The 13,488-nt window shown below is 36.7% G+C and overlaps 2 protein-coding genes across 2 annotated transcripts in view; one reads left to right on the top strand and one right to left on the bottom strand.

Annotated features, from left to right (window-relative positions):
• Nucleotides 1–8,966, top strand: part of LOC149410308 (oxidative stress-induced growth inhibitor 1-like) — a 125,683-nt gene extending 116,717 nt beyond the window's left edge. The window contains exons 8-10 of the mRNA XM_089648521.1: nt 1,034–1,254; nt 2,848–3,011; nt 3,970–8,966. Coding sequence (XP_089504647.1) covers nt 1,034–1,254; nt 2,848–3,011; nt 3,970–5,454 — 1,870 coding nt within the window. The 3' untranslated portion in view covers nt 5,455–8,966. The remainder of the gene's footprint in view (nt 1–1,033; nt 1,255–2,847; nt 3,012–3,969) is intronic.
• Nucleotides 8,967–10,224: 1,258 nt separating this feature from the next.
• LOC149410307 (uncharacterized) lies at nt 10,225–12,896 on the bottom strand. The gene is made up of 2 exons (XM_089648986.1): nt 12,740–12,896; nt 10,225–10,949 (listed from the first exon to the last, which is right to left on the bottom strand). The coding sequence occupies exons 1-2, from the start codon at nt 12,870–12,872 to the stop codon at nt 10,225–10,227; spliced, it is 858 nt and encodes a 285-aa protein (XP_089505112.1). The 5' UTR covers nt 12,873–12,896.
• Between the last annotated feature and the right edge of the window lie 592 nt (nt 12,897–13,488).

Genomic DNA, 13,488 nt, shown 5'->3' with positions numbered 1-13,488 from the left:
TCATTTAATGTATATTGAAAAAATATTGGATTATTTTTTCTGTAAAAATTAATGAACTGACATTTCTTTATGTTCAATGCAAGTTTGTTGATAGAGCACCATTCAGAAAGATTTCTCAAATTAGTTTGTAATATAATGCAATCATTTATGTTATTAATCTCTTTATAAAGTTTCAAATCATCAGCAAAAAGTAATACTTTTATGTTAGTAAATATATCAACAATGTCATTTATGAATATAATAAACAAAATGGGCCCTAAATGAGAGCCTTGTGGCACTCCACTTGTGGCTATAAATGTGTATGAATTTGTGCCATTTATTTTCACACTTAGACTTCTATTGGACAAATAACTAATAAACCAATTTAATAAACTACCATAAACTCCAAGTGTGGCTAATTTATTAATTAATATTTTGTGACACACCTTATCAAAGGCCTTGCTAAAATCAGTGTATATTGAGTCAACCTGGCATCTGTTTGCTAAAGAATTGGATATGAAGTTTTCGTATATTAGTAAATTAGTTAAAGTAGATTTATTTGAACAAAAGCCATGTTGGTAGGAAGTTATAATTTTTTGTATGTTGGAAGTTATCTTAGAGAGTACAATTTTTTCAAAAAGTTTGGGTATCGCTGATTGGATACATATCGGTCTATAATTTGTAATGTCCGTTTTGTCCCCTTTTTTAAAAATAGGGGTAAGAAAACTGTGTTTCCATGTATCAGGGAAACAACCTGTTTCTAGAGACTGATTAAAAATTAGGAAAAGAGGAACAGTTAGGCCGTTTAAACATTCCTTAATTAACACCGGTGGAATATTATCAGGTCCAGCATTTTTTCTAACATCTAACAAATTTACATTAAGGGATGGGTAGTAGCCATCCTGAATTTTATGTTTATCCTGAATATTCCCGCAGTATTCCCAGTTTCCAGAATATTCCTGCGGATTTTCGCAGGAATATTTCCCTTCGGGCCTCCTGTATGGAGACATATTATGATAAAATGTACCAATAAATTTTTAAATTCTTTTTACAGTTATGACACTTCGAAGAAGGCCCCGTTCCACTATGTGTGTTCGCGGGTGGTGCTGGCCACGGGGGCCTCGGACCGCCCGATCCCGCTGGCCTCGGGGGCCCCCAATCCCCCTGCTGCGGGAGGCCCTGACAGCTCGGGACCCTTGAACCCGCTGGCCGCTGTCAGGTCCCCTCCCCAGCTGAAGACGGCACTTGACGCCCTGGAGAAGGCTAAGGAAACAGGTGGGACAAAAGATTTGCCAGTAATAAGTTTCAAAATTTCCAACCTCTATCTATAGCAGTTAAAATCCTTATCTACAAATCCAGATATCGTAGATTCCAAGCCTGATGTGCGTAATAAATTTAGTTAAACTTATTTGTATAATTAATTAACGACTCATGAAAAATGACACGATATAATGTTAGTAAATAATGCTTTCTTGAAAAATTACAAAATCTAACTTTACTTAGGACGGGTTGTTTCAGAGAATAATTCATCAAGTTTCAAAGTTCATAGTTCTTTTATTATTTCAAATTTGTGAAACAACTGGCTGATAATGATATAGTAACAGAAAAAACTTGAATAAAATCTCCACAGAACTTGAAAAATCAACTTCATTCTTAGTGAATATTAAGAAATTTAAACTTTTCAAATTTATTAAATTAAAATAATTTTCTGGTAAAAAAATATTATTTAGTAGGTAGGCACTTTATCGCTTTTGTGAATTCTTGACACAATCAGTAACAATTTTGAAAATGATACTTAAATTCAAAACAAATCTGAGTTTATTGAATCGGAGTTATGATCACTCACAGACCGACCCACAACAGAAATTAGTATGTGTGATAACGTAGTATATTTGCGGCACGTTTCAAGAGTGGTAATAAGTAGGTGGTACTCTCAGTGTATCCATGGTGAAAGACTGACATTCTAAATCGAAACGTTTCTTGAAATGGCTTTAGTCGTCTGTGGTGACTATACATATCTGAATAGCCAGGTTCTTCCGAAACCTCCTCTTCCCCTTGTTTTCCCCTTTCACTCCCCTGAGCCTCCAAACATACCCAAAGAGGGAATGTCATAGACGCACTGGCTCCGGACAATTGGCAATCTTGGTATTTTACGCAGGACATCTTTTGATTAAGTTATATATGATACATCCCAGGATGGGATTTGGCCTCCTTCACAAATGTTTTCCACTGGCCGCAGACCCTCGCCATTCGCCTCCTCTTCCACACAGTCTATCTACTTCTTCCTCGGTCCAACTCTAGGTCGCTTCCACTGGGGCATCCACACACTCATCACGTGTGTCATGTCATTTCAAAGTTGTGCGTATCAATTATACTAGTAGCAACAAAGCTTGCCTTTTAAAAGCTACTTCATTGAAGCTAAATGTATATACATAAATTAATTCTGTTTAACAGATTACTCTCCCCACTGGCATGACCATTGGCAAGTTAGTTTTGCAGGCCGGGAGATAGAACAGTCAATGCTGTGGATGACGGAGATAACCATTGAGAACATAGAAATGAATGCTCTAATCAGCTTGAAGAAATGTGTAGCAATACACATCCCTGTTGACCTGTAGATGGTTGATTCCGAGTGTACCTCGAAGAAAGTCAGTAGGATGGAGCCACGGGTAGTAGCCATATTGCCTCAGGTAGAGAAACCTCATCTGGCATTCTCTAAGCAAGTCCAGCCCTTCACAATCTTGGGAGTTACATGATCTTATGATGGTCTCGTGCTCAATCTTGCCTCCACTTGGTCTAGATTTGTGTTGTCCTTCCATCTGGCATTCTTTCTTCTATTCTCTAAATGTTATCTGTGTTTGGTTCCAGCTGGAGAGAACCCGCTGCCCGTGCTGGTGATCGGTTCCGGCCTTAGTGCGGCTGATGCCATCCTGCGGCTGAAGGCAAGCGGCCTGCCGGTGGCGCACGCCTATCGAGGCGCCTCCACAGCGCTGAAGAGCCTGCCCAAGGACCTGTATCCTGAGTATCATCAGGTATGAATCTCACATTTAAACTTCTCTAGGCTATCAACTGTCTGCCTCAACATAACCATAATAAAGGAGAAAACCAGAATTGCCTTTTGGACGTGTTTCGTGATGTGAATATTTACCTAATCGAGGCATAAATTTCCAATATCAAATTCAATGGGATGGAGATATGCAATGTCAGGCGAGTGTAAGTGAGACAGAGCGCTGAGCTATTGAGCTAAATTAAACATTTGTTTCCATTCAAATTTGTATGGAAGGAACTTGTAGTTTTCTTCTTTATTCTTCGGCCTACAAGGAGGGACATTGAAGCCATGGTGGCGTCTTCATCATCTTCATATTTGTAATCTTTTTTTAAATAAAAATGTGTATTTAAAAGCATTTGTACCGTAATTAAATATATATTTCCTAGAGCTATTGGCGCCTTCCACTCCACGTTTATTATATACTATCGAAGACCCATGAAAAATGTCAGAAAAGTCTGAATTCTTGGCAAATCAGTTCCAATTTTGAAAATGCCACTAATTAAAATAATTTTCTATTAAAAGTTAAAAATTATATGTAGGTAGGTACCTTTAAACGCTTGTCTGAATTCTTTGCACAATCAATTTTGAAAATGACTAACTAACTAACCAACTAACCATCACGCCGTTTCCCCGCAGGGGTAGACAACTCGGTCTTGGTACACACTTCTTGCCTCATTCACATTCATACATACTCTTCTATTATTCTTACTCTTGACATGGCCCGACTCGAGTATCTGATTCACTTGATCGTGCCATGTCTTCCTCGGGCGTCCCCGACTTCTGCTACCAAATGACACTTAAATTCTGCTGAAAATGACACTTGAGTTAAATTAGATAAAAGATAAAATAAAATAGTTAAATGAATCAGATTTTGCGCAGGAGTAATGCGCAACACAGACAATTGAAATTAGTATGTTTGATGTAATTTTTTCTGTTTGTAGGTGCACGAGATGATGAAGACCGGAGTATCAGGAAATCAGCCGCTTTACACGGCGCTTCCCGACCACGTGTTGCTCGAAATCCACCACAACGGCCGTCTGGCTTTGGAGACCGACAACCCCACGGAAATCATCACCCACAGGTCCGTCAAACTGCTCAACACCAAGACAAACGAAGCCGTTGACATCGATGTATCTCTTTGCGTGGTTCTGATAGGTTCGCGCCCAGATTTGAACTTCTTACCGGACAACTTCGAGGATAGCTACATCACCTGGAATTTGGACGTGGAAATTGAGAAGACCGATGTTCCGCCAGTTTCCAGCATCAAGAAAGAGCAAACCTTCGAGATGAGTCTTACAAACAATGACAGCAACGGAAAATTAATGCCGCACCCTACGGAAATGTGCATTAAATGCTCGTACAAGAATCAAAATCGAAGAAAACCCCCGGTGCAAACAGAATACACGACCAAAAGCTGCTTTCTGAAAACGCAGTGGTATAATTTGAAGAATATTGTCGGGCAGGGGCTACAAAAGGCCAGAATGGACGATAGAAATGTAAAGAAAAGTGCTTTAGAAGATGTCGAAAGAATTTGTGAGAAGACTAAGATGATCGATGATGAGATAGTTGCCGTTGAAAAGGGTAGCGGAAAACATTTATTGAATGGAGATATTAAAGTTGATGATGTTAAAGTTACTAGTTTAGTTAACGGTGTTAAAAACACTGATATTGTCAACTCAGATGCTTATAGTGTGAATAATGATGGCAAAGTCTCTAATGGTTTTGGTAACGTTACAAAAGTTGTTGCTACAGTCACTAGTGGTTTAGTTAATGGTGTCAAAAGCGCGGAAGTTAGCAACGGTGTCAAAACCACAGATGCTTATAGTTTAAACAATTGTGTAAAAGTCACGGATAAAGTTTCTAACGGTTTTGTAACAAATGGTACAGTCACTAATGGCTTAGTTAACGGAGTCAAAGCTACAGATAAAGTTACTGATGGTGTCAAAACCACGGACAAAGTTACTAATGGTGTCAAAAGCGCAGATATTAACAATACAGATGCTTATAGTTTGAATAATGATGATCAAGCCACGGATAAAATTTCTAATGGCTTAGTAACAAATATTACAGTCGCTAATGGTGTCAAAGCCACAGACAAAGTTACAAATGGTGTCACCACAGATAATATAGTTGCCTTAGTAAACGGTTTCAAAACCACAGATATTAAAGACAGAACTAATGAATTTTGTGATAAAGAATTGCAGGGATGTGGTATTGGTTTGGGGGTTTGTCCAACAAAGCCCATAGACTGTAGGAACAATCCAATGGCCATAGATAAAGTGTCACATTCCGTTCTGAACGCCCCCAAGGGCATGTACGCCCTGGGACCGCTAGCTGGTGATAACTTTGTTCGCTTTATTCCTGGAGGTGCCTTGGCTATTGTGAGCCACATTTGGAACGAAAAGAAATTAGATGAAGCTAATTAGTTTATTTATTATTATTGTAGATTTTTCACAGCCCTGTTATATTTTATTCAAGGACTACCATAAATAATAGCAAAAACATAACATTAAAAATAAACGGTTTTTGTGGCATTGGTAACTTTTAAATTATTATTTTTAAAGAAACATACTACCAGTATCGCCGTTCAGAATCGAAAAATCGAAACGTTGCTAGAAATGGCTTTAGCCGTGTTTGGTGATCAGTTCTGCATAACCAGGTACTGCCCAAGCAGGATTATAAGGAGCTCTAGTGCTGTAATCGCAAAATAAATTTCTATTCTGAATGACAATAAAATTAACAATGTAATTAATGAAACGCTGATGAAATGCCCAATTTACATGAAAAGTGAGATTTTGCACAGTGTATATAATAAATTTTTTCAATTGTGCTTTTGAAATTAACTGTTAAAATTAACTTGTCATTAATTAAAATATAATTTTAATGTTTGAAAAATCTTAGCTGGCACTTTCCCACATTTATCATATTTTTGACAGTCAACCGGATATTTCAAAGCTCCTCAGTTCACGATGAAAACGATACTGCGAGACGAAAATACATAAATGTAGTTGTGTTAAACAAAAAAATGCTGTGCAAATTTCAACATGCCAGAATTCACCGTTTGCGACATTCTTTAATAACATATATCCATCTCTTCAAACTGTGGTAGGTAATTAAGGCGATGCCATACGTAGTAATGCAAAATCATGTGTTTTTGGTTTAAAAATTTGGTCGCCTAGAAATGTTTCAGATGCTTTAATTAAATACTGCGAGTAGAATACATCTTGGCCTTTAAAATGATCGAGTATTTTTTAGATAAGTCTTTTTATAAGCCCAGAAAAAATAATGTATAAGGCCTATGAAAACTGCTTTAAAGTTCAAAATCTCCTACTTACGAAACTATTTTCGATTACGATTTTATTGTATAATGTGGCGAATTAAGTTATTTATAAAATGATCGAAAATTTTTTTAATATTTATGCCTGAACATCCACAAAATAAAATAAAAGGCACTTTTTGGCCATGTTTCTTTCTTGCATAAATCAAAACAGGCGGATGGTGTTAAGCGGGAATTTAAACCTTATCGCCATCTACGTAAGGGTTGTTATTGATAGCGGCTCAATTTAAAATATTACACGACGTAGTGCATCGCCTTAAAAAAAGTTATTTAAATTCAGTAGGTACCTACTTATAATTTTCATTTAAAAAATGCATACTCGGTACCTACTTATCTAAACAATGAACAATGCTAAGCAATCCTTTTCAAATAAATTGAATTGCTGATAATAACTGTACAGCAATACCATAGATCATAGAAACAAAGGGAGCAAATTACACGAACTGTCAAAGTTGCGGAGTCAATGAAACTTATGCGTTTGGTTTGGTGGAAACAAAGTCGGGGCACCGCAGTGCATAGATGTGATTTGCAGTAGTATGGGTGAACAAAGTTGGCAACACGCTTTGCGCGCTCGGTTTCATACTAATAAAAATTCATGGCCTATCTCCCTTGTTTCTTTTTTCTAAGGTCTGTTCTTTCATAGGTTCCATTTTTGTTAGTTTGCACCGTTTGTTAGTTCCACTTTTGGCTGTATGCACAGATAGGCTTGTTAATCTGTAATAAAATATCATTTCTTCTTTGTTTGCCAGTCGTACACATTTATGCGGGTCTCTTGCGCATAAAATGTTTTGTTTTTTAAACATTTACACAAAACATAGACAGTAGAACACATTTGTTTTGTGTAATTAAATGTTTAAAAAAAAAAAACAAAACATTTTGTACGTAATAAACCCGCCTTAAAATATGCCATGCACTGAATTGACAAACCAATAGAAGTATATGATTTGGCGATATCAGTTTTCTTTCAAATTGGCGTAGACCTTTCTAGGAATAAGTATTGCAGTCACACATAAACAAAATACTCACACAAATGCATTGCTAGCATAAAAGAATTGAGTGAAATTGATAAAGTTCACTAATTTGTAATACAATAAAAAATATTAAAACTTTCAAAATTCAACATTACATAACATTTGTTGTCCCTATTTCGCTAAAAAGAATAAGTGGAAGTAAGCAAGACAAAATGCTGTTTCTCAGTGACGTTTCGCAAGTACATCACTGTCGGAAGGAACAGTACACACCAATACACACAATCCTAAGTATGTGCTGTTTGGATCAAATCTGATTGCTCGATTTATGCAATGTTAATAAAACTTTAAATATTATTGTAATTTAATCATTACGGTGCTTTCAAATTGTGTAAACCTTTTGCATATATTTATTTATTTTTAAATTGTTTAAAACATTGAGTACCTATTTATGAGTGTTTGCACAAAATGAATTATTTATAATTACGAACAAATTTAATGTTAATTATATTTTCTTCCTATTTAACAAAGTTTTTATTTATTAACACGCTTCCGGCAGGAGGGTAGTTCTAACATTGGTTGTAAATACATTTCTGTCCGATAATTCTATATGAATATTGTAAACCAATCTTTTTGTGCAGGTCCTAACTATAAATATGTATCGGCACGTACCCGACAAACTTTAACCAGCTATTCCTTAGCACATTTGGAGTAAAAAATGTTATAGGCACTTTGCTGTCTGGTAACATTTTTTTTTAATAAAAAATTTACTATTCATATTTTCACCACATGTCACCAATGTTTTATCCTTTGTCAAAGTTTGAAAACCTGTCTGGTAATATTTTGTTCGAGTTTCGTTGAATAATGTACGTACATACCTACGTTGGCGCGTTTTTACAATCACAACGAAATGGCACGGCACCATTCTTCTCATTTTTAACTATTATTATTTAGTGTGTACGAAAGAGCGAGGACACTTTTTGACACACTTGCTAATAACAGCTGTTGAACACGAGAAACAATGCAAATGACAGTGGCGGAGTGTAGATTTTTTATTTATTTTTTGTTTTTAATGGAAAAGAAATGTTACTGGACAACAAAGCGCCCTTAACATTTTTTACTCCAAATGTGCTAAGGAATAGCTGGTTAAAGATTGTCGGGTACTTGCTGATACACCCTGTATGTATAAACAAAGTGATACAAGTCTCCAATTTTCTTATCATCTTGTTTCTTGTGTGGAAGAATATTTAATCAAAAGGAAAGGATATACTAAAACTTAAACTGTAGAGTGGGTAATAACATCCTCAAAATTATGGCATTGGAGATGAGACGCTTTAACTTCACTATGTAAAAAAATAAAAATCAATCATATATATGTATTATTTTCCAAGATATTGCGGTTAAAAGCAAAATCCATTTTCTCGAATGGGACCCTATTTTCGCCTGGTTGAAGTGTGTAATAATTTATGTTTTAAATATGTAATTATATTTTTTTTGCGATAACCATTTATAAGAGTTTATTGTGAATTACAAATTATGTAATATTAATAATGTACAAATAATAATATATTGTTTTAAAATTTTAGCTGTATATTATGTTTATTTAATAAGAAAGTTTTAAAAATCGTTTATCCACAGCAAAAATATTGCAAAATAAAAAATTTATTACAATAAAAAATGTTTTTTTCACATATTTTTTATTTAACTTCACAATTTAGAATCAATGCTTGAAATGGCATTAGTCAGCGGGTTTGGTGACCAGATGAATAACCAGGTACTTAACTTCCTCTTCCTCATCTCCTTCCTCGATGTCGCAGACCCACTGGCTTCAAGATGTTGGGACTAACATGAAAAAACACAAGAGTCCTATTTCATCTTTAGGGATGCTGTGTGGGGTGTCTTTTTAAGGAAAGAAATAAGATTAGTAAGAGTGATTTGTAGGAGGTTATAAATGCCAGAAAATCTTTTCATAGCTATGATGCTAGTTTATCACATTCCATTGAAATGGACGAGTTTAAGGAATGGTGAAGGTTGGTACATTCCTTAAACACATCAATTTCAATGAAATGTACCAACCTTCATCTTCCCATCTCCTTGCCAAATTCCCATTGATTTCTGGCAGTGGAAACTGGTGCAGTTTTCACATCAAATCAAAAAATCTTATTTGAACACTCCACTGTGGAATGTACTGCAAAAACTCGCTTTTATACACAGTGATTGGAAACTTGCAGTACAAGCGGGAAACTGGTCAAATTTGGAGTCAATTTTGTGGTATAACTATTTTTGATTTTAACATTCATATTTCAAGTGAAGTATCCAGAATCTGGAAGGCTTTGTGGCACCAAATGCGACAGGTGAGTCTATTTTTTTCGGTTCTATCATAACTCAACACAGTGACAATTCAACACACTTTTAAAAAGTGATATAAAGTCATTAGAAACGATGAAAAAAAGTAATTTTTAAACCTAACCTAATTAACCCAGTTAATAAAGTTTTTGTTTCATCACTTTCCATGACTTTATATGTGATGAATTATCATTGTGATGATTTATCCGGTCACTATTTTTTTCCTATACTCCAGACTCCAATCTGGGCTTATCTTATGTTCCAGAAGCCCAGGATTAAAACATGAGGATTACTGTCCATCTAGTTTAGCGAATGCATAAAAATAGATTGTCCCAATAACACAATTGCAATTAACACAGTTCTGGTAAGGACTGGTCCTTCGGGTGTTTCGCATTGGGCTTTCCAACAGTACCTTCTAATACAGTAGAGTCGCAGTTTCGCGACACAATTTTATTCAAATCAAAAAATTTAACGCTATTTTTTCTAGTCATATATTATTTAAAAACATTTTCAGACTGATCATTCCAATTGTTAGTAGACGTATTCTAATTCTCAGGAGACGTAGGCATGGGTGTAGCACTTGCTTGAACACTTGACGATGTCAATGCCGGAGATGGAGTAAATGCATATAGAGATGAAGTTGTAGAACTAGGTGGTGCAAGCTGCTGCAATTCCATTTCGGAAACTAAACTAAATATTTTGTTTTTTGCCACGGCTTGTAGGTACGGTGAAAACTTTCTCACTGTGTCTGATATATTTAAAAAGAAACGATCTAGTTCACCGTGCTCATGTTGTTGTGGATGTTTGTTTTGCTCGTCTAATAATCTGGCCATCAACAGGGCGGATGCTGACTGTACTGGCAGAACTTTAGCCCTCTTCATCATTGTCTTTGCCTTTTTTGTTTGATTATATTGTGGTTGTGAGGATATATGACGGACTTTCATTTCATCTTCATTCTGAATTTCAATATCCGTAGTATTCTTACAACTAGCAAAATCTACAGCACTAGTATTGTTCATCCCATTGTCGAGGTTAGGAATCTGGATTTCAATTGCTTCATCATTATTGCTAGGTTCTTCATCGTCGCTTGTCGGCTCGACGGACTCTAAAGTTTTTCTTTCCATGATAAACGAAGAAACAAACGACATTTCATCTTCGTATTTCCATTTCTTTGTGTTTTTGGCTCCCTGTCCACTTTTGAATTTTTTTTTATTCAATGCTCTTCTGTACGCATCCCTTAGCCCTTGCCATCTTTGTCTACACGCTACAGCTGTGAAAAAATAATTACATAGGTATTAATATTTTGTTTGCAGGTACACAGCAAAGTTGGTGATTCATTTATAACCATTGCTTTTAGCTATCGTCTGGGAATATGTTCTGTGACACGTGTTAGAAGGTTCTGATGCTGTAATAATAAACATATTTTGAGAAAATCTTCCCAAGCATAGCACAGAACAATGGGAAAAAATATTGAAGAATTTTGGTATAAATGGAATTTTCCTAACTGTGTAGGTGTTATAGACGTTAAGCATGTTAATGCAATTTTAATTGTAAAAAAAACGTTGTCTATTTTACTTTTGTCTTTGGTGGACATAAATTGTTACTTCATAGCTGTAGACGTTGGTGCTTTCGACTAACATGGTGATAGTGGTATTTTGTCGAACACAAAAATGGGAAAAGCTATATTCAAGAATATATATTCCAATTCAATTCAATTATATTCCAATTATCAAATTTTTTTCTGGGACTAATGTATGTGCACCATGTGTTATGTTCACCATATTGGGCTATCGCTCTGGCCTAACGTGTACATGACCACTTGGCCGTTGTACGCATTGGCCGGACAACCCCATTATTGTCGGTTTTTGTGCACACATCAAAGGATCTTGGCGCTAACCCGCCAACAGCGTTCACACGTTGGCCCCGTCTTCAGTTCGAATTACGCGTTCAGAGGAGACGGTAGTGTTGATTATTGCGTGAGTGATTATTCACGTTTTAGAATTATGATGATTAATAATTGAACGTGCTGTACAAATTAATAAATTGCTGCGGCTGCGATAATTTCGACATCCATATAGATTTAACGGCTTCCGTGGTCGAGGGGTAAGGCTCTCAACTAGCAATCCAAAGGTCGCAGGTTCAAATCTCGGAGTGCGCAAGTAATTTTTTTTTTGATGAATTTGTGATTTCACAATGCATTCATTTAAAAGAATATATAGGAACGTTCCAGAATGGAAGATACTCTCAGTATCGCCCTGGTATAAGACTACCAGTCAGAATTGAAACAAACGTTGCTTTAAATGGCTTTAGTCGTGTTTCGTGACTAGATTTGAATACCCTGGTACTCCCCCACCTTCCTCTTCCCCTCACCACTACAGTTAGCCTCACACGTACCACAATTGGGGATGCCATAGTCTCACTGGCTCCATACAGTTGCGAGCAGTTGGGACTGTGCGGTATTCACATTTAAAAAAAGATCAAAAGGCCAACACAGAATAGGGTATTTTCATTTTTTTTTTTTTATTACGTACTGAAAAAAAACTGTCTAACTCGAAAAAAATGAAGATAATGAAGTTATATTGGTTTTATACAATTTACAATGTGCCATTTTCGATTTGCCGCCTAAACTACATGATCGTTTTTATTCGTGAATTAACTAAAAGCTTTGATGCCAACTTTGGCCACGGCGTTCGCCAACGTGGGCCAATGTGGACTAGGGGCATTAGACCTTATGTCACAGCAGTCGATTAATGATAATAAGAAACGCCACTATAACTATTGTCTTTGCTAGGCACGACGTGTAGTGGAAAATGCTTTCTGCATTTTAGGTTAGCTATTTATGTATAATAGACATTTGAAGCAAGAATATCTGGACAAAATTGTATCAACAAAATACATTTTATATAAGTTCATGACGCGGAGAAACTGCAACTTTTACGGAAACAGATATTCTTGTACAGTTTGACAACCTATGACATCAAGGAGGCTATTAGCGGATTTCTACAAAACGGCTGAATGCCAATAATTGCAATTACTCATTTTAAATAAATGATAACATACCTGGTTGTTTCAGTTGTTTCGAAATTTCCTTCCAAGCCATTTCTTTTTTTAGTGAATCCATATATTTCGGATGTTGGAGATTGTATAAAAATTCATATTTACGAACACATTCCATTAGTATTTCGTCGTCCATATTAACGCGAGTGCATCCGTAGACTTTCAAACAACTACTAATGTTAGGTAAGAACGCAGAGCACACGCGGCTATAACCCGTAGCGAACGCGGCAACACCGCGGTGGACCGCCTGCGCACACCGGTTTGGCAACGTCGCGTGTCGTGCACGGAGCGTATCGCCACCGGCATCACGTTCTAGCCGTGGATTTGTTGGCCGGATGGCCCGCTACGGTGTTGGTCGGTGACGAAACGGTCTAGTGGGCGTTGTTTCATATTAATTCATAGACCAGGGGTTCCCAACCTTTTTGTACTCTAGAGCACATTCTAAAATATCGGTAGGGTGGCGGGCATCACCTATTTTTAATCGACAAACTCGGGACAGCAATCGCAATCAAAATGACAACAACGCGTTTCCAGGTGAGAAATATTTGCACATTACTCCTTGTATGATCGCCGGACCGATCGGGACGGTACGAGCACGTGACTACTGTCAGTTTGGCTGTCGGGGCCATGCTTATTGCTTTCACTGACAGACAGAGCTGGCAGAGTCATGTGCCATGTGTTTTGGCGCCTTCGGCGTTCATCGGCTCAGTTCGTTCGTTCACTTCGGGTTTTCTGCGTGTACAAGGAGTGAT

This window comes from Hesperophylax consimilis, chromosome 28 (genome assembly GCF_061612785.1).
Source record: "Hesperophylax consimilis isolate HC1 chromosome 28, BYU_Hcon_1.0, whole genome shotgun sequence".
Classification (NCBI taxonomy): Eukaryota; Metazoa; Arthropoda; class Insecta; order Trichoptera; family Limnephilidae; genus Hesperophylax; species Hesperophylax consimilis.
The sequence above is the reverse complement of the archived record's forward strand: the minus strand, read 5'-3'. Positions and strand labels throughout refer to the sequence as shown.